Genomic DNA, 20,595 nt, shown 5'->3' with positions numbered 1-20,595 from the left:
GCCGGGGTGTTTTTTTTTTTTTTTTTCAAATTAGCACAGCAAACAAATTTATTTGGAAACATAGGATACAGAAAAAAAAATCGCACCAGCACATCGCACCAGCACATCCTCTAATACTGCTACCATCTTGCTGACGCAACAAGAAAAAAAAATTTCCCTAATCGTGCCAGTGACATTGTCGCAACAAATAAAATTATTTTGCTGTAACAGTGCCACTAGCTACCGTGACTTGTTGCTCTGAAGAGATTGCCGCGTGTGTTATTTATCCAGTTTTTTTCCTCGATTTGATCTGATTTGATTTGATGTTTCCTTGTTGACTGGGTTGGTTTTGAAAAAGAAGAAAGAAAAATCCAGCAAAGACAGTGGATTCCATCTTTACTAAAGAAACGATACCAAATTGAACAAAGGGGACAGATGTGATACAATCCACAGCTTAATATGCTAAGATAAAGCAAGATTATGGAATCCTTGAATTGCAAGAAGATGAAGGCATGACATTTGAAGTGGACTCTAATCCTGCAACAAAATGTCAAATCTGGCCGAATCATTGAATTTTATCTTCTTGCCTTTACCACAACCTTAAGATATGTCCAGATCCACTAACATAAATAATATTATCGTAAAATCTTAATTAATAAAAAATGTTACTTAGACTAACAAAAGCTAACTGTTCTGAAATCATTTTTCAAAATTTGTGCAACCGTTTTAACCTAGCATTGCCTCTTTTGCACTTCATTTTTTTTTTTCCAGCATCGACTTGTGTCATGCATCGAGCAGATCTCATTATTAGAAAGTTGTCAAGTCAAAACCTTTTAGGTTCTCCTCCAGTAAATTACCAAATCAGCTTCAATGGGGGTCGGGTGTTAAACAGAACTAAGAGAATTTATCATCAACATCAATCAAAAAACTAGCATCTTCTCTTATCAGAAGCAAACTACACCGGGGAAAAGCGGATGATCAACAGAAGAAAACTTTGACAACCCCAGCTAGTCACCCAGATTTTCCCAAAAAGGGAAATGGTAAGAAATGAACATGAGACTTTCTTATTAAAGTCCTCAAATTCAGGTTATATAAGCAGCAATTAACGCAAAACAAGAGACCTAAAATCCAAATTACTTGGAAGCCAAGTTGGGATCAACCCCATCTATGAATCTTTGTTTCTACAGTACTGTTTAGTGCAAGTAAAGCAAGAAAAAAGACACTTGAAACTTTGCAATTATTTAATGAAACAACAGTAAGCTAAAGTTTTTCAACATTATGGACCACAATTAGACACAAAGTTCAAAACTTTTCCACATATTCAGCTAAAGCAATGACAAAAAAAAAAAAAAAAGCGCACTCATTTCTAACCTGCTACATTGCTGGCAAAACCTCTGCCTAATTCCAGCTACAAGCACAACCTGAGCCTTAGCATGATGTCCACAAACCTTATGCCTCCTATGATATTGCTTTGCATCAGTCAGATTAGCTGTACACTTCTCTACTTGACAACACCTCATCCCTCCTCCACCACCACTTGACACCCTCCTTCCTCCACCACCAGCAGCAGCAGCAGTAACTACCACTTTCTTTTTCTTGTTACTCTCGAAAAATTCATCTTCTATAATCCCCATCTGGTTTTGCTCATACCCTTCATCATCTGAAGAGTCATCCGCACTATCCTTCTTCATTACTGCCCTCCCCATCACCATCCTAATTTGCTTCCCCTTACCATCCATTTCTTTTTGGAAGAAAAAAAAATTAAAGAAAAAAGAAAGTGAGGTTCCAAAGGGTGAAAAGAGTGACAAAAAGAAAAGGAAAAATATATGCTTGAAGAGGGAATTAGAGTAGTAAGTAAAGGATAAAAGGTGAAAAGGAGTCAGGACCACAACCACAAGCTCCATTTTTATTGTTTCCTTTCCTGCTTTTTTCTGCCCTTTTCCCTATCCAAGCCTGGTTTTGTTTTTTTGTATATAGGTTAGGCTATGAGGTAAGGAATGTCAAGTCGTACAATAATAAACACTGCCATACAATCAAGCAACCCAAAGAGAAGGAAAGAATAAAAAATTCACCTATTTGGAGAAAGGGAGAGGGGGGAGATGGGACTACATTGCATCATCCTTCAAATTTTTCATTTTGGTTATATTAACCCCCTACATCACAATTTTGGGCAGTCTCAATAATCAAAACGGCTAAGAGATTTCATCTGAGAATTGTTAAAGGTGGAAACTTTTTGGAATTTAATACTAGCTAGATGGCCACCATGTGTTGTCTCAAGTGTTCAGGGGGTTCCATGTGAAGATTGTGACAAAAAATTACAAGTAAGAAGTTTAAGATGATTGAAATTGTGATTGAGAGGCCAATATGACTAACCTTCTAAACTTTGAGGACCATATGGAGGGGTGGTAAGTTTACCTGGTGCAAGTACTTCCTGGTGGTGGTCTTGCTTGTGCTCGTGAGGGGGTGGCCCTACAAGGGTTGCAGACAGTGTGACCACAGAATTGAAGAGTGAGTACTGTTGCTAAGCTCTGCGTGTGATGTGTTAGGTTGTGTACATCTTGCTTTTTGAATGGGACAACTATGAACTGCTTTGACAGGGATCTACTACACCTAGTATACCTTCTCCACATTGGTATGAGCGTGTAAGACCTTGCCATCTGGAAAAACTAAGGGGTCTCAATTTTATGAATTATTTGATTGGTGGATGTGACCTTCAAGGATGTGTGCCATTGGTATGGTGAATATGAGGCATGAATTTTCATGGTGAGCTAGAGTAATTTGGTAGGTGAGAGGTGTTTATAGCTTGGAGAGGTGGTGAGATGTGATTGGTTAGGTGAGGGAGTGGCGTGGCTTTAGGTTTGATTGTTATCGGGATAGGCCAATCAGGGATCGAGACATGGTAGGGTTTCATGGGGATGATGATGAGTAGTTAGCTTGGAGAATTTGGCGGTGTCTCCTATCAATAAGTATGGTACTGTCTCTGTTTACAGTGGTGGGGACTCTAGATTCTTTCCCCTTAAAAAATCCTGAACTCATTGGGCCTTGTTGACATTAATGGTGGAAAAAACAAAACTAGCTCTCCAAGTTGCACAGCCATGAACCCAAAGCTAACCAAATTTCTATCTTTTCGATCCTCGCCCGTCTATTATACTGAAAAGTTAAAGTGTTCGTTCTTTTTATTCAATTACAGATGATAATGTTTTATATTTATATCTTATCCATATAATCTCGGAGCTGGAGGTTTAAAAGGCTTTTTAACTGATGGATTCCATGGAACGAGGCTGCGAGGACTTTATCCAAAGGGCAGACAACTCCGTTGGAGAATAAACAATCACAATGAGAGCATGGCCTTCACTTTTACATGGTAAGAGGGCACCATCAAAATGTTTGGAAGAAAGTTACCCTGGCATAAGTTTTGATGGTGCCGGGATAAAGTTCTTCCCGGCCGGCCGGCTGGCCTTAGGGCCGGAAATCTAGCCCAAACGAGCTGGAATTTCAGCGGAGGGCACCCGACACCTAGCATGCTTCCTCTGCATTCTTTTTTCTTCGTCTTTCCACGCAAACTGTCCATGTACATGAATCTTTTACGGCACATTCAACGCTTCAACTTTTCCTAACAGAGAATATACTATTCTCTGCCCTAATAATATTATTCATCATCAACATTTCAATCAAAGGCATACTTAGCATAACAACTCTAGCATCATACAACAACGAAACGAGCATATCATCTTTATCTATAATTTCATGTTTAAGTTTTTAGTTATTTATATAATGATTACTAAAAATTTATTTTTATCTATAATCTCATGTTTAAATTTTTAGTTATTCATATAATAATTACTAAAAATTTATAAAATTGTTAATTTTAAAGCTCATAAAATTAATTGTGATATGTAAAAATTGATCCAAATACCCACATTAATCTAAAAATATAAAAAAAACAACCAACATATTATTTTTTTCGATGAAAAAAGTTTAAGACTTGGTCTATAAATACATGCAATTAGCATGTAAAATCTAAATCTTATTATTGGTTAGAGCTCCACTTAGTTTTTTTTTTCACTTTATCAATTTTTTTTTTTAACTTATATCAACCTATGTTAAACATGAAGTTTTTAACCTTTTACTTGAAGTAAACAATCAAATATGAGACCTCATATACCTTAAAAAGTTCATCATGGGCCGGGTAGAAAGAAAAGGGAATGTTTTGACAAAGAGTTGCATGATTTCGATACAGCCATCATTCTGAACAAGGATTTGACAGGGCAACCTTAAAAGAACCTTTCCTTCCATTCGTCCCCTTCTCCATCGATCTTTGCTAACTGTTTGATTCTATGTGATTTGATGTCTGATGCTATTCTCTCTGTGGCTCGATATTATAGCAAGTTCCTATGCCTTCTCATTTCTAGCATGGGATACGAAGATGGAAGTGACTCTTCCCTGTTATATAACACAGGTAGCAAAAAAAAAAAAAAAGGTTTAAATCTTCTTTTCCCATTACTTATTTTTGATAAATTAATAAGATTAATTCACAATTTACTGTTTATCCTCTTATATATTATTAAAAATGAATTGTGTTAATTTTTTAGTTTTTTAATTTGATCCCAAAACTTTTTTTTTGGTGATTTAGTTCTAATTAAAATCTAATTGATTTTGATTTCTTATGAAATGGTGAAATTAAAATAATCAATAGGGATTGAAATGAAAAAAGACATCAAACATGGGTGATGTGCCTTAAATTTTATAAAAAATATATTTTGATCCATAAACTTAAAAAATAACATATATTATATAATTTCAGCACCTCAATATTTTTTAAATTCAATGATGATAAAAAAAAGTTCATTTATGTTATATTTTTAATTGCTAGTTGAGAGAAAACGAAGAAAAGTCATTAAATTCCATGCGGTAAAGAGAAAAACATGTCATTAGCACTGATTTAGACCACTAAAATATATAATTTTTATGTTAAATAATTTTATTTGATGAGAAGAGTTTATATTAGATGTCTTTTTATTTTTAAAGTTAGTGAAAAAATAAATTTGAATTCGAGTTAATTTTAGTTTTTAAAATTGTATTTTATTTTTTAGACCATATTTTTTTAACATGTATTATAGATGTTTTGGATAAAAAGTAGTTGAAAAACATTTTTTTTAGTAAACAAAAATCTTAAATCTTGATTTTTTAAATATTATAATAACTAGAATTTGAGTGAAATGAGATAACATATCATCTCATTTATTTATTTTTCAAAATAATTTAAGTAAAAATAATAATTATAGGGAGTCTATTAAAATAAAACAAAATAAAATAGGGCAACTAGCTGAGAGTATTTAGGATGAATAAAAGTAATGGCATCAAAATGATTAGAAATCATTTTAATATATATGTATATATATATATATTTTTTTGTTTAGTCCAGAATTTGAAAATCATGTATTTCCCTCTTCTCTCCCAAAGTTTCAAATTTTTCAAACAGACAGCCCGTCACCATGACCGTTATGAGCACTGACCCGAGCGACAACGCTTCTTCTCTTCTCGACCCTCTCCTTCCATGGCTACTGTACGCCCTTCCCTCTCTCTCCCCCCCCATTAAAGCTTGTTTTGTTTTGGGTTTTTAAAGCATGAAAATTGGCTGTAATCCCTTTTGTTGTGATTGATTTTCAGGTCGATCAAAAAGGCACTTGATAGTAGCATCTCCAGTTTGGAACTAAACAAGATTTTATTAGACTGTATTGGGACTTTCAAGCACAATCCACAGTATAAAAATGACCCCAGATTTCTCAAGATTTGGCTTCTCTATGTAAGTTTAATTACACCAATTATGGGTCTCTGTTAGTTTTAAGGTTTCATTGCTTTGATTCTGTTTTGTGGTTTAGTTTCCTAGATGGGTTTGTTTTTTATGCTTTTTTGTGGGTTAATTTGGCTTTTTTTTAAGCTGAGAGTTTTAGTGCGTTTTTAAAGAAATGAAGGATAGTGAAGTTTTTGTTGGCTATTTTTCAGTACTGGGTTTAACTTAGTTTACAATTTGATAGTTTGTTAGGTTTTTTATGGAGAATCTGCTTGAATTGTGTTGATAGATTCTGAATCTTAAATGGGGTTTGTTTGTTTTTCTTGATTTTGTAGGGGTAGCAAATTTGATGGCCTTTTTTCTGTTAGTGGTCAATGGTCATTCTTCAATTTTCTTTAAAGTTCAGCAAGTTGAAATTTGTATTTGTGGATTTGTTCTTCTCTTCTCCCTTAAATATTAAGTGCTTGGATTTCGTTTTTGTTTATTTAAGTTGGACTGTTTTATGTTAACGTTTGGTTGTTTTTAGTTGTTAAAGTTGAAGATTTTGTAAGGATTTTTAGAGGGTTTTTATGAGAAATGGAGGATGGTGAAAGCATTTTTTGGGGGGCTATTTTAGATGTTGGGTTGTTTTACTTTGAACTTGAATTATTTGATGGCATTTTTTGAACAAATTGAGGGATTGAGAATGAAGTGGCCATCATTCAATTTGTTCAGTGTAATTTGAATTGTGTAAATTTTCTAACTTGCTATGTATTTTCCTTCTCATATCTATGTGGATTCTATTTGTTAAGTCATTGTGTTTCGATGGGTCTATTCATTGTAATCATATGGGGAGCTAGAATGTAGCATTGTTTAACAGATAATTTGATTTTGATGGCAGTTGGAAGGTAGTGATGACTTTGAAAATGTTTTCAAAGAAATGGAAGAGAATAATATATGCAGAGGCAATTCTTTGCTCTATGAACTGTACGCGGGGTTTCTTGAAGCAAAAGAGAATTGGAAGGAAGCATATATGGTTTATCAAACTGGCATTTTAAGGTTGCTTCCTCTTGTTTTCTGTGTCTTTCTTTGTGTACTTTTTTGCATGTTTCTTTGTCATTGATATTGGGTGGTTGATTTAAATCGGGATGACAGGAAAGCAGAACCTCTTGAGAGGTTGGAACGTGCAAAAGTCTTATTTCTTGATAGATTGTCTTACAGGATAAATGCGTCTTCACTTCAAAAGGTATGCATACTGACCCAGGGAAAGAAATTATGCTTCCTTCGGTTTTTCTTCTGGTTTTCCTTTATTCATATGTATCACAGGCTAGGTAAGTGACTTGAAATTCATAAACTTAAATTCAGAAGAAACTTGGTATGTTCTGCAATCTTTTTTGTGGTGGGTATATCAATGCACATTTTACTTCTTGATACAGAGGAGTATTTAGTGCCTCAATATAACAGGAGTGCTAGTATACTTAACGCTATGCCAAATTGTTTGAGTGAGTCTATTGTTAATGAAACACAATCTTTTTATCTTTTTCTTCCTTTTCCTCTAGTTGTTAGATATCATTTCTCTAAGTAAGATTGCCATCAACTTTTAATAATTTCTTTGTACTTTCTCTTACGTGAACAACTGTATCTCAAGTAGTCATGTTTTTTTATGTGACCTTTCTTTTATGATCTCTAACAATACATGCTTGAAAGTCAAAAGCATGTTCCTTTTAAAGTTTTAACTTCAGATTTTAGCCTTTCCATAATCTAAGTCATGATGATGATGGGCAAACCTGGCTGATGGTGTTATCATTTATTTCCCCTTTCCTTGTCAGAATATATTTTTATCAAAGAGTTGTTTAGCTTGGATTGGTATACGTAGGCTCTCTAAAGATTATATTATTTTGTACTCTTCATTTACAGACCGATTACAATGAATCCATGGAAATGGAAAAAAGTTGTGTTAATCCATGGTCAGCCTCCACCACAAAAGAGTTGTTGGAGAGGATAAATCCTCAAATGATGAAATATGCTGTAAGACAATTTGAAGATTAGCAACTTCCTTTGATTGTTGAAATTCATTGATTGGTTGCTTAATATTTTTGTTTGCTTTGATAAATTAAGTTTCTTTTTGCTTGTTTTAGGGATACCATCCAAGCAAAAAAGCATACTCTGGAGACGTGGCTTTATCTTCTCTACAGAATTCATCAAGGAATAAGATTGTTAAAATAGGTTATTCTTATTGTTATATTTACATGGATATTCTGTAGTGCTTCGAGTCTTTTGTCATAAATGAATGTTCATGATTGATTAACAAACTTAAGTTTGTGAAAACTGAGGGCAAATTTCATGTTTGAAATGTTATTTTGACTTTTTGGAAGTAGGAATTCTGCATGCATGGCCAATCATTATATGGATTCTGTGTTTTGTTGAGGCACAACTTCAATTGGGGATTCAAATTCTTATAACTTAATCACTATTATTCTAATACTTAAAGGTGGAAAGAAGTACGAGATCAAAGGTTGTCCTGTTAAAGGCGGGTTTGCTCAAGTATATAAAGCATATGTCAACAGTAATCCAGATGAAGTTGTTGCATTGAAGGTAAATAAACCCCCTCCCTTAGTAAGAGTTGCGGATTCCATGTCATAGTGGGCTATAATATTTGACCGAAATTGCAGATACAAAGGCCTCCTTTTCCTTGGGAGTTCCATATGTACCGTCAACTTGATCAACGGATCCCAGACAATCAAGTATGTGTTCTTTCTGTTCTCATGATTTCAGCATCTTTATTTTTAATTTTTTAACAATAACTGGTTCTTATTCTTCTTGCTGTAACTTTTCAGAGTTCAAGCTTCGGATATGCTCATAGATTGCATCTGTTCTCTGATTATAGTATACTTGTCTGTGACTATCTATCTCATGGGACGCTTCAGGTAGATTAATCTTATCCTCTATTTGTTTTCATACCAGGAAGATCTTGTGTGATACAATGCTTGCATGTGACATTTGCAGGATGTCATAAATTCTTATGTGGTCACTGGCAAGCCCATGGAAGAAGTGTTGTGTATCTATTACACCATAGAAATGCTACACATGCTGGAAACCTTGCATGGAGTTGGCATAATTCATGGGGACTTCAAGCCTGATAATCTGCTTATTCGCTATTCCAGGTGAAAATTGTTTTCACCATAAATTTGATTATTTTATGTCGTTCACATGGGTAGCTGTCTTGTAATTTCAAAAGCAAGATCATAAGCATAGCTTCATCAATGTCTTTTACAGATGGCATGGTTTGACATACAACATCTAGTGACATTAATAACCTGATATTTGGCAGGAGCAATCTTACAGAAGATGGGTTTAAAGAACGAAGTGGCCCTTGGAGAGATCAGGTTAATCTTACTTGTGATAGACTTGATGTGCAGCTTAATTGTTTATCTCGTATTTAAGAGTTTTCTCATGCAGGGTCTTTGCCTTGTTGACTGGGGGAGGGGGATAGACCTGCATCTCTTTCCTGATGATATAGAATTTGAGGGAGATTGTCGGACTTCTGGATTTCGTTGTGTTGAAATGCAAGAGAGGAAGCCATGGACATTTCAGGTCATTGTATTAAAGCACACAAAGTCCACTTGCTAGTTTTTAATTGGATTGGGTCCTCATTAGTATTGTCATTTTGAAATCAGGTTGACACATATGGCCTTTGTGTTGTAATTCATATGATGCTGCACCATTCTTACATGGAGATTGTAAAGAAAGGGACACCTGATGGTGGCTACATGTATCTGCCGAAGGCACCTTTTAAAAGGTATTTTTCATATCTGCATACTTAGAAGACTTCCGTGAACTGTGGCAAATTCCAATTTGTAACTTCACTATATTGTGAAACTGCAAAACTTTGAAAATTTATAGGAGTAAATTATTTTCCATCATAGATTTCTCTCTTTATTTTTCGCAAACCTTCTGCTCAAGATCCCATTCTATTTATATGCAGATACTGGAGCGATTTATGGAAGGATCTCTTCACAAAGCTGCTAAACAATAATTGCACAAATGACAGTGAGTTGTTGAGGAACTTGAGAAAGAGCTTTGAGGATAACTTGCTCTCTGATGATAAACTCCTAAGGAAACTGAAGGATTTGCTGGCTAAGCAAAGACTCCTTTTGTGTTCTGCTTAGTGCATTTTTTTAACCATTCCTCCAGATACATTTCTTACGTTTGTCTTGCAAATTGTTAAATTTATATGCAGAACAGCCAGACGCATGCTAGAAGGTGAATTCTTATTTGAAATAAAATCCCTACTGCGCCCTTCAACTCATTTGAACCTTCTGATTCATCATTTTATATTAACATTTTACCCTCTTATGAAGCAGTCAGTCAAATGTACAGAATCTTGGTGCTGGACAGCTGGAGCATTCTTTGCAGACATCAACTTGCTATGTTAAAAAGATTGTTTTTTCTTTCTTTCTCTCACTGATGATTAGGTAAAGGAATGTATTCGCATGTGCAATGAATTTTACAAGCTTGTACTCACAATTCTTGACTGAATGTAAATGCTGTTTTCTCTACAGCAAAATTTGTGAAGATATCTTTTAAATTCTTACATTCTTATATCATATTGCGTTTGGTTAGATTTCGGGATATAAATTGCAGATATAAAAGATACAGAAGTTGAAGCAGAGAAATAAAAATAATAATTTTGAAGTGAATTCTTTCGTGTGTTTTGAGAGAAACATATCTTGTCTATCCCAATATCACTACCTTATAAAATATAAATACATGTTGGCTACATGCCCTCTGTCTCACTTGGAAATGAATTAAGAATGCAGATGTTGGGATTTTGAGCTCAAACCGTTGAAGTTTTCTTTTAGGGTCTGAGTATTAGAAGATGAACTATCTAGTGTCAAATGGCGTTTCAACAAATACCGATTCCACGATCACATTGTTTTAAGATTTTCCTCTATTTCTTTTGATCAATGAAGCAAAACTTCCATGGTTGCCTGAGCAATTTTCCTTAATTTGCCCACAACATGACCCGTATGGCTGTCCAAAACTATGCCACATCGTAAGCATGGTGTTAAATCCAGCCCAAAACTTCCACGGTTGCATGAGCAATTTTCTTTAACTTGTGTTTTTTTTTTTGGATTAGTCCATGGATCAGATAAGCTTTCCTAGATATTTATTTTTTGGGTTGTTCAAACTATTATCCAGAGTTAATCATTCGAGGTTTTATCGGTTAAGATACAAATTTCTTCTAAAAAAATTTACGAACTTTAAACTATTTATTTAAGCAACCAGAGCCCTTCCTCTCATGCAAACCTTGTTGGTTCTGCTGGATATTAATGAAATTGAAATGATGGATGCAATATATTTTTGCTTAAATTTAGTATAAAATGATAACATAAAATCAAACTAAAATAAGAGAAGGAATATTTTTGAGGAAAAAAAAAAAGGATAAATCATTATTGGGCCTTTAGAAAACCCAACAAAACAATAAAGAAGTCCTAAAGCCCACAGAATATGAAACTCACGAAACTCAATTTGACTTCTCACCAATGGAGTCTTCGACACTGTTACAGTGACAGCGTCGGACTCGAATTTTGGGCTGTTTGACGCAGAGGCAAACCAAGGTCAAGATGGTAATTTAAGAGAAAAACCCTAGAAATTCTCTTAGGTATAAAGACCACATTAGTAAAACAGTTCTCCCTAGTATCAGGAGGAGGCAGTGACTGTCCTAACTCTCAAGGTTTTTTTTGTTTGGTTGCTGAGAAAATGGAAGAAACCATGAAGTGTTTGGCTTCTGTGTAGCTTTTTTGCTTGCACGTTTAGATTTGATGAATTTTGTTTGAGGTTGACTATGTACAATTGTTACTAACATTAGATTTGATGTTAAAAATGACACTCAAATTGTGCGTTTTAGTTGTTACTAACGTTGGATTATGTTGGAAATGAGATTGGTTTTCACATTCAAATTGTGGGTTTAAGTTGCTACTAACCTTGGATTATGCTAAAAATGAGGTGGGTTTCGACATTCGAATTGTGGGTTTTAGTTGTTGCTAACGTTGGATTATGTTAAAAATGACATGGGTTTTGCAATCAAATTGTAGGTCTTATGTGTTCTTAACGTGAGGTTACGTTAAAAATGGCATGGGTTTGTTGTCTTTGATTTGTGTTGTATGGTTTGTCCTTTTTGCTGCTTGGTGGGGGTGGTTGGTGGAAGTTAAGTTGGATTGTAATGATGATCATGGCATTTTGTTGGATTAGTATATGTTATCTAGTTATATTTGCTTATTGCAAAATTGTAGTTAGTACTTTTTTCTTGAAGCCTAATTGTGTAAACTGGTGGATTTTTCCTGACTTTCAGGTCACCATCTTGAGTTGTAAATATGGCGGATGAATCGTGGAATCCGTTGGTTTTCAGGAAGATACATGGACAGTCATCTCTCATTTCTAAGCTTTCCCCAAACTTGCACAGCAGGAATTATCACATGACTAGTGGTGCATTTTCTAATGGTTTTCATAGCCATATGCATCCTGCCATTCAGGGAACTGGTCTCGCATTTGTGCCACATGTTTCCCCGATATTTGTTGAAGCACCGTCCGAGAAAGGTGCTAAAGGATTTGTGATTGATTTTCTTATGGGAGGAGTATCAGCAGCTGTTTCAAAGACAGCAGCCGCTCCAATTGAGCGGGTTAAACTCTTGATTCAAAATCAAGATGAAATGATCAAGGCTGGTCGATTATCTGAACCATACAAGGGTATCACTGACTGCTTTGCTAGAACCATCAAAGATGAGGGTGTCCTTGCTCTTTGGAGAGGCAACACTGCTAATGTCATCAGATACTTCCCTACTCAGGTCATTTCACTTAATTTTTTTTTCTCCTTTTGTTATTTTTTAGTACATATGCTTGACTGTAGTATTGTTTATATCAATTGACACCTTTGTACACCTACCAGGCCCTGAACTTTGCATTCAAAGATTACTTCAAGAGTTTGTTTAACTTCAAGAAGGAAAAAGATGGCTATTGGAAGTGGTTTGCTGGGAATTTGGCATCAGGTGGAGCTGCTGGTGCTTCATCACTTCTATTTGTTTACTCCTTGGATTATGCCCGTACTCGTTTGGCTAATGATGCAAAGGCAGCTAAAAAGGGTGGCGAGAGGCAGTTTAATGGGTTGATTGATGTTTATAAGAAAACCCTCCAGTCTGATGGCATTGCTGGACTTTATCGTGGATTTAACATATCTTGTGTTGGAATTATTGTGTACCGTGGGCTCTACTTTGGAATGTATGATTCACTTAAACCTGTGGTTTTGGTTGGTAATTTGCAGGTATGTACTGTGTTTTCTTATTGCATCTCTGCCAATCTTTTTTCCCTGCTTTCAAGTTGTCCTTCTCCTGTTATGGTTCTACACTGCAAATATGTTGTTTTGACCTCAACCATCTTTGCTGGTGGAACTAAATGCAAGATGAAATGGACTCCTCATCTTATGGATTTATGTTCCTGTGTCCTAAGTATTGTATGTGTAAAATTGTGGTACTCCTTTTGATAAAATTAAGTCAAACTGAAATATCTTAATGTTTGAATGTGTGGCACAGTGGTGGTGCTGATTTTCCTCTACTATATGAAGTTTAACATGATCAAATGGTTAATGTTGGTTTGTTTGGTTTCTACAGGATAGTTTCTTCGCAAGTTTCTTACTGGGATGGGGTATCACAATAGGTGCTGGCTTGGCCTCTTACCCCATAGATACAGTCCGTAGAAGGATGATGATGACTTCAGGAGAAGCTGTGAAGTATAAGAGCTCTTTGGATGCATTTAAACAGATCATCAAGAATGAAGGGGGTAAATCACTCTTCAAGGGTGCTGGTGCAAACATCCTACGTGCTGTGGCAGGTGCTGGTGTGCTTGCTGGGTATGACAAGCTGCAGGTCATTGTCTTTGGCAAGAAATATGGATCTGGTGGCGGTGGCTAATATGATTGCTGATGCCAGTGGCCATGATGATGATGATGATAAAAGGAAAATGCTTCTGTTAGAGTGCCTTTCTCAACTTTGAATAATTTTTCAAGAAATGATAGTGCTCTTGATGTTTGCCGGTACTTGGGATTTCATAAAAACAAATTTCTGGACATCTTCAATTTTGAGTGTTGTAACTAGCACAGCATAAACGATGTTAGTTTGTATGTGTCATGATGAGAATAGTTAGATAATATTCTCTGTAGTGTGCTTGTTTTGGAGTGGTTGTGTCCTGTGGAAATCTATGATGTTTCGTCCCTTGTTTATTGAAAAATTATTCAAAGGATGATCGGTGCCAGCTTCAATGCCAGTACTGCAGATTTTGTCATACTTCCCCGGCATCTTCAATATCACTGATCTTGATTATGCTGGCCAGCAAGACGTTCCAAAAACTTGGAAGTGTACAGTGCTCAATTTAATGGAAAAGAATTTCAGTATATTGCTACGTGGTGCTGGACTCATCTAAGATGCAGTTACAGCAGAAATTGATGTGAACTTTTCCATTTGTTAGAAGACTTGAAGTTCATGCCATAGAGTAGTCGAATTCTGCACTTCTTTCTTTGCGTTTTTGGCAGGGTATAGGTTTGTCACTCTTATTTCCAGGAGTTAATGCATTGGATCATGCACAATTATCAAGCTTTCAGCACCATCTGCATTTGTGCTACCGTTGCCCTCATTCTTGAGAGATGAAATCTAGCTTGGACCAGGAGCTAGAGGTATAGGCAAATCTCATTTCATGTGTTTTTTTGTTCTATTTGTAAAGGGTATTCTTGAATCAGTTTAAGCATTAATTAAAAATTCACGATTATTTTATTAAAAGATTTTAACAATATAACTTCCATGTCGGTTTGATATATTCATATAATTTAATAAATTATTCTAGATACCAGTCTCAAGATTTGCTTTCTGAATTTAGAAAGTCAACAATGGAGGCAAATGTTTTATTAATTATCAAGTAAAACTCCTTGTGGTTCTTGCATCTTGTAATAGATGCAAGATTTGTGCAAAACGCGGAGCACAACTTCAATGTGTTAATACGAAGCTATTGTAATTGACTCATCTCTTGCTACTCCATCAGATGGAGGTTCTTTCTCATGGAAGCTGGAATCATTTCTGTATCTTGGAAGTATGATAATATGCTGCCATGAATTTTTTAGGATTTACCCCTTTGGCTCAAGAGTCATGTCAGGTAATTAATCCCTTAAGTTCGAAGAAATTCTCCTCTTTTTCTTAGGGTAGCTGAGGCTGTCTTTCTCCAGCTCCACTTGAAACAACTGCGAAAACTACATCATGGAAGGAGGCTAGTCTTTATCGTGCGCATCGTCCTCTCTATACCCCCATTTTTCCAAATTCATAGTCTGAAACTAATCTCCATGTTATTTCCTAACATGAGATGTGCCTGTCATCTTCTATTTTTTGTCTCACTCCAAGCCTCCAAAGGACAGCATAAACTGCAGGGATCGAGACATGATGTTTGGTACACTTTGAAATCTTCATGCTTATCTAGAAATGGCCATGTTTTAAGATCAAATGTTATGGTTAACTGTCACTGTACCAGGTCATTCTGACATTTTCTTCAGATGCTATCATCAGCAAAGAAATCAATGTCTTCCATTGGGCATGAACAGCATGATTAAACACAAGACTGAAAGAAGCGTTTGACATGGAAAGGACTCCTTACATAAACAGCCAAGATTACTACCTTAAACCCACGAAAATCAAATGGCTTCGTCTCTGTTTTGTTCTATCACAATTCGTTCTTTACTTGTCTTGCTCTTACACCTTTCTTCCTTGTCTAACTATCTAGCTGCAAAGCATAACCAACATGGCTATCACCGCCACCGCTCACACAACCATTCTCCAACTTCAAACCAAAGGCTCCACCAAGCTTATATTGCTCTCCAGGCATGGAGAAGGGTTATCTACTCTGATCCAAACAACTTCACTACCAATTGGGTTGGTCCTGATGTATGTAGCTATAAAGGAATATACTGTGCAACTGCTATTGATGATCCCAAAATTAGAGTTGTCGCAGGCATTGACCTCAACTTTGCTGATATAGCAGGTTTCCTTCCCAATGAATTAGGTCTCCTCTCTGACTTAGCACTCATCCATTTGAATAGCAACAGGCTTTGTGGGATTATCCCACAAACTCTAACCAACCTTTCACTTCTATATGAGCTTGATGTCAGCAACAACAGATTTGTAGGCCCTTTCCCTTCTGTTGTGCTCTCTCTTCCTATGCTAACCTATCTTGACATTCGCTACAATGAGTTTGAAGGGCCATTACCTCCTCAGCTTTTCCAGAAAAAGATTGATGCGATATTCATTAATAACAATCGATTCACTAGTGCAGTTCCCGCTTTCTTAGGTGGAACTTCAGCTTCTGTGGTGGTCATCGCCAACAATAACTTCAAAGGCTGCCTGCCGCCGAGTATAGCCAACTTGGCAGATACTTTAGAAGAGTTGCTGCTTATCAACACAAACTTGACAGGTTGTTTGCCACCAGAAGTTGGGTATCTCTACAAACTGAGGGTGTTGGATGTAAGCCAGAACAAGATAGTTGGTCCTATACCTTATAGCCTATCAGGATTAGCTCATTTGGAGCAGCTAAATTTAGCACACAATCTGATGACCGGGATTGTACCTCAGGGAGTTTGTATACTGCCAAATTTAGCTAATTTTACCTTCTCTTACAACTTCTTTTGTGAGGAAGAGGGAACTTGCATGAATCTTACATCTAAAGGCATCAAGTATGACGATCGCCGTAATTGTTTGCCAGAGAAGCCACTCCAGAGAAGTCAGAAAGAATGCAACGATACACTCGAGCATCCAGTTGACTGCTTTCAGGAATGCTGTGTAGCCAGTGAAGGAGGCGTTGCTTTTGGTAGGGCTACTCCTTTCGCTCCTGCACTTGTGCCTGCCGCAACCCCTCTGCTGTCACCTTCTCTTGCTCCTAGCTTCCCATGAGTAGTCTTGCACGATAGTAACAATAAAACCAAAATAAGATCCAAAATTTGGCCTGTAGTTACATGTGAATCTTCTTTCTTTTTTTCTTCTTTTTTCCTGTAACAGAAGTTGTATTTGAATTTTGTACATGTATATAATCCTTGAAAAAATTTTATGTTACCCAACCCACAAACAACAGGACCTTGAAAACTAGAAGCTTTCACTGGCTTCTGTGTTCGATATGATCCATCATCAATATTTCAAAACCCCTACTCGATTACCAAACACGCATATCCACCTTAATAAACTGATGCATAACTGGGAAAAAAAAAAAACCTTTTTCAAGGGAAATCCGTCACATTGCCTTCCTCGTTGCCAATTTCATATAAACGCTACAAAGGTTAATTTATTTGCAAGAAAAACAAAAATGTTCCGTGCCAATAATAAAATTGAAAATAATTTGCATTAGCAAAGCTTTCAAGTAATAATACATTATACAGTTAATACAAGTTGTGTCAAATACAAAGTGAGTAGCATCAGTTAAAGTTCGACATTGCTTTTGCCTCTATATCAGGTATCTTCTGAAGCTGTACCCATGCAAAATATGGGTTTCTCCCAACCTGAAAGAAAACAGACATAGTAATAAACTACAAAAGATGTATCAAAAACAATATCCAAAATACACCTCAATCATAAATTCAGGAAAAATGGAATGATGCAATAAGGAATCGTAAATATTCAGTAAATGCAAGTTTTCACATCAGCTCACCAGAATTAACAAGTTGGGCATTGTCAATCAACCCCTTAAGTAATATAAACAAGTGTACTAATCTCCCTATGCTGGTGGTAGTGGACGCCGGCAAGTTGGGCATTCCATCTTGATATCCATCCACCTTTGTAGACAACCGGAATGAAAGAAGTGATCACATGGAGTTACCTGTCAAAGATTTTGCAATTTAAAGTGCGACTTAGGTGCAAACTAAGCAAAAGAAAGGGTGGAGGAAAAAACACAGATTCCTGATGGTATACCATGCAATCATTAGAATGCCGCGTGAGGTCAATTGCAGTCATGCAAATGACACAGTCTGTAGCGTGATTTGATTCCTGATCAAACCTTCTATAGTAGAAATATTTCTCAGGTAGGATCTGCAATAAGCATAGCAAAGTGATATTTTCAATGAAAGCAGTCACAGCATGCTTTAGGTGAAATCAAACATATATCATATTCATGCCATCATCAATCACTAGCCCTTGCTTGGTAAAGTTTCACATGGCTTGTTCACCCAAGGTTGTTACTCTCTCAACTTGGCATAGCGTTCAGTGTGTCACGAGTTTTTGGAAACCGAGGAAAGAAAAGAATGATATGGGAGGGGAAAACTAGAGAAACAATTGCACCAACCTGGCGAGGAATGAACCATCGAGACCCAAGATAGTGCTGAAGAAGAAGAATTGACGCTTGCAGTCCAATGAATACACCCAAATATAAACACCATGTCTTGTCAGGCTCAGTCCTCATAAAGTTGTTAGGGCATCCAAATATATACAATGGGATTGCTAGACGAGTAACAGTCATGCCTAAGATGTAATGGGGATGCAAAGGTTTTCTCGAGTCACGAATGACATTGGTGAATATTTGAGGTATCCAAAAAGAGTACATTAAGAAAAGAATGGATCGAAGATAATTATGGAACTCGTACATAACTAGAATGCCTCCCAAAAGGATCCCATCTGCAAATAATTATAGCAGTAGGATCAAGTTATACCAGACACAGGGACGAGGAATTTTATATTGTACAGCAAGTAATTGAATCTGTAAAACAACAGCCGATGATCACAAGCATGCTGCAAAGTATTCAGGAGATTGCGAGATGCATATGTTGAACATGTCAAATTGGTTACTCATTCAATGGGGTGACTGAAAGCAAGAGTCATAGACTAGAGTGTCTAATCAATACCAGATCATTCAATGAATTCTAGTGATAGAATTTCCCACATATGTATTGATTTCCAAAAGGGCACTTACAGAAATGACTATATAGAACTGATAGTTCACGCCTCATTGTCGCCCAACCTTCACCACTATTCATATGCCTGCTTGCCTTCCATATAGCAAGAAGATATCTCATCTCAAAAATTGAGAAGATTACAAACTTGAAAAATGCAGCAGTTGCAAAAGCATTAAACAAGGATTCTGCACAGGAAAGAGCAAAACAGAGACAGAAAATGACCCAGTGCTTAGCATAATGTGCAGTAGGAGCAAATTTCACGGTGAAAAAGTGAGAATAGAGTTACACTGATTCAGTATGACAAGCATATTCAGAAAAAAAAAAAAAAGGCACAATTAATGCGCAACAAGACATAAAAATGGCACACATACTAATTAAGAGAAGTAAAAAGTAAAAACCACTTTGTATATATTGAGTAACATAGGTCAGGTCAATGGTTGTGACTGTTTTCAAATGACATCTACTAGGATACCTTAATTTTGAAATTAGAAAAGTTGGTGAACTATCAGAAATGAGCACATAAATTTGGCAGTTCTCGTAACACTCAAGAGTTCTGATGGTTTTCCAATGGGTTCCACGCCAAGCTTTCATCCAATTCTATTCTTGCAAATGAACAAAACATTCCCATTGATTCTTGCTACATGATAGCATTAAAATATGTGCACATCACCAGACAAATGGAATCCTTTCAAATTCCTAACCATGCCTTTTCCTTAACAGATCTATTTTTCAAATAATTGCATAAGTTGACTGCAAAACTAAACATACAAAATCCATTGCATCTGGAAGCAAAACCAATCTAGTAAACTGCATAAGCTGGAAATTGCACTTACCAACTAGTATTCCTGCAGTTAGGTGTAGAAGGCAAAGATAAGCATCCATGATGGCTTGCTGCCCGATCATTAAAATTGAAACTTTGGCAGCCCCCTGATAGAGGTAAATCAGAACCATTCTCAACTTATTTGAAACCATAAAGTTTCAAGAATAAAATTGATTGTAACAAATGTATAAAGTAAAATGCCGTACTGATTGAGTGTTACTATGTTCCATTTGCCGAATCAGCAAAAGAACCTGAAGGAATGAGACCTGATGCAAAATGTTAAGGAAGCCACCCAAATAATGGAACATATGAATCACAAGAGTGACGATATATCACATATAAAGGATACAAAGGTGACCATCAAGGTATAGTTCACTGCTTTGTTATAGTAGACCTCAATGTTCACAGAAGTAGCATTTAGTAGTAAAGGTGAGAAGCAATCCCCTTCATCGTCTGCAGCAGGACTCTCCATTAATCCTTCAATATGGAAACGATCACGGTCTCCATCTACAAGAAAGGTCAGAGATTTTAGTTAGTTAATAAGATGGGCATATAATTTTTTTTGTAAGACGTTATCCAAGATTTTGTAATATCGAGTAGGAAGGTTGAAACCAGACACAAAACTGCTCCTAACACCATGAATATGACCAGTCATTTAGATTGGATGTTGTCAATGCTTCATGGAGTAGAATATGTAAAATTTCTTCTCCCCTAACTAAAAAATGAGAATGATTTGTACAAGGCACTGTTTCCAGATTATTAAGAAATGTCCTTGAGATTCTACAATATCAACACCAACCTCTACACATAAAGGAAATAATTCATAGGTATTTGGACTAATGTAATCATGTTAACAATATATAATCTGATTGGAACCTCCTTTGTTTGTGGTTTCCAATTCAATAATAAGAGTTTATACTATACTTGTTTGATATACCATTAGTGGAACCTCTAACCTTGACATGTGTTATTATTATTGTTTAATCCTTAAATTAATTTTCCATCTCCAAGTTCTCATCATCTTCTTCTTCTTCTCCTTCTTTATTATTATTATTATTA

General features: G+C 36.1%; 5 protein-coding genes across 9 annotated transcripts in view; 3 read left to right on the top strand and 2 right to left on the bottom strand.

Annotated features, from left to right (window-relative positions):
• The window catches only part of LOC105141949 (squamosa promoter-binding protein 2-like), a 3,199-nt gene extending 1,175 nt beyond the window's left edge, over window positions 1-2,024 (bottom strand). The window contains exon 1 of one of the 2 annotated variants that reach the window (XM_011049365.1): window positions 1,351-2,024. In XM_011049365.1, the coding sequence (XP_011047667.1) occupies window positions 1,351-1,883 (533 nt within the window). In that variant the 5' untranslated portion in view covers window positions 1,884-2,024. The remainder of the gene's footprint in view (window positions 1-1,350) is intronic. The other variant, XM_011049364.1, reaches the window with a different exon arrangement.
• A 3,363-nt stretch (window positions 2,025-5,387) lies between these two features.
• LOC105141948 (protein kinase and Mad3-BUB1-I domain-containing protein) lies at window positions 5,388-10,374 on the top strand. The gene is made up of 15 exons (XM_011049363.1): window positions 5,388-5,545; window positions 5,650-5,785; window positions 6,654-6,811; window positions 6,908-6,998; window positions 7,670-7,780; window positions 7,891-7,978; window positions 8,244-8,347; window positions 8,425-8,496; window positions 8,590-8,679; window positions 8,759-8,916; window positions 9,084-9,138; window positions 9,212-9,346; window positions 9,430-9,551; window positions 9,738-10,015; window positions 10,117-10,374. The coding sequence occupies exons 1-14, from the start codon at window positions 5,475-5,477 to the stop codon at window positions 9,919-9,921; spliced, it is 1,575 nt and encodes a 524-aa protein (XP_011047665.1). The 5' UTR covers window positions 5,388-5,474; the 3' UTR covers window positions 9,922-10,015; window positions 10,117-10,374.
• A 984-nt stretch (window positions 10,375-11,358) lies between these two features.
• On the top strand, window positions 11,359-14,059 carry LOC105141945 (ADP,ATP carrier protein 3, mitochondrial-like). 3 transcript variants are annotated; one of them, XM_011049361.1, is made up of 4 exons: window positions 11,359-11,382; window positions 12,108-12,600; window positions 12,702-13,073; window positions 13,420-14,059. In XM_011049361.1, the coding sequence occupies exons 2-4, from the start codon at window positions 12,130-12,132 to the stop codon at window positions 13,717-13,719; spliced, it is 1,143 nt and encodes a 380-aa protein (XP_011047663.1). In that variant the 5' UTR covers window positions 11,359-11,382; window positions 12,108-12,129; the 3' UTR covers window positions 13,720-14,059. The 3 variants fall into 3 exon arrangements, with proteins under 3 accessions (XP_011047663.1, XP_011047662.1, XP_011047661.1); XM_011049360.1 differs by lacking the exon at window positions 11,359-11,382 and adding an exon at window positions 11,389-11,489; XM_011049359.1 differs by lacking the exon at window positions 11,359-11,382 and having other exon boundaries at window positions 12,028-12,600.
• A 331-nt stretch (window positions 14,060-14,390) lies between these two features.
• Window positions 14,391-17,036, top strand: LOC105141947 (leucine-rich repeat extensin-like protein 4). The gene is made up of 3 exons (XM_011049362.1): window positions 14,391-14,477; window positions 14,840-15,238; window positions 16,133-17,036. Exons 2-3 carry the CDS (start codon window positions 15,229-15,231, stop codon window positions 16,729-16,731), a joined length of 609 nt encoding a protein of 202 aa, XP_011047664.1. The 5' UTR covers window positions 14,391-14,477; window positions 14,840-15,228; the 3' UTR covers window positions 16,732-17,036.
• Window positions 17,037-17,153: 117 nt separating this feature from the next.
• LOC105141944 (transmembrane E3 ubiquitin-protein ligase 1) lies at window positions 17,154-20,080 on the bottom strand. 2 transcript variants are annotated; one of them, XM_011049357.1, is made up of 8 exons: window positions 19,886-20,079; window positions 19,743-19,802; window positions 19,550-19,643; window positions 18,734-18,901; window positions 18,110-18,438; window positions 17,740-17,856; window positions 17,480-17,647; window positions 17,154-17,330 (listed from the first exon to the last, which is right to left on the bottom strand). In XM_011049357.1, exons 1-7 carry the CDS (start codon window positions 20,006-20,008, stop codon window positions 17,546-17,548), a joined length of 993 nt encoding a protein of 330 aa, XP_011047659.1. In that variant the 5' UTR covers window positions 20,009-20,079; the 3' UTR covers window positions 17,154-17,330; window positions 17,480-17,545. The 2 variants fall into 2 exon arrangements, with proteins under 2 accessions (XP_011047659.1, XP_011047660.1); XM_011049358.1 differs by lacking the exon at window positions 18,734-18,901 and having other exon boundaries at window positions 19,886-20,080.
• Between the last annotated feature and the right edge of the window lie 515 nt (window positions 20,081-20,595).

The sequence above is a fragment of the Populus euphratica genome, unplaced genomic scaffold, assembly GCF_000495115.2.
Source record: "Populus euphratica unplaced genomic scaffold, PopEup_1.0 scaffold197.1, whole genome shotgun sequence".
NCBI classification, from domain to species: domain Eukaryota; kingdom Viridiplantae; phylum Streptophyta; class Magnoliopsida; order Malpighiales; family Salicaceae; genus Populus; species Populus euphratica.
The sequence above is the reverse complement of the archived record's forward strand: the minus strand, read 5'-3'. Positions and strand labels throughout refer to the sequence as shown.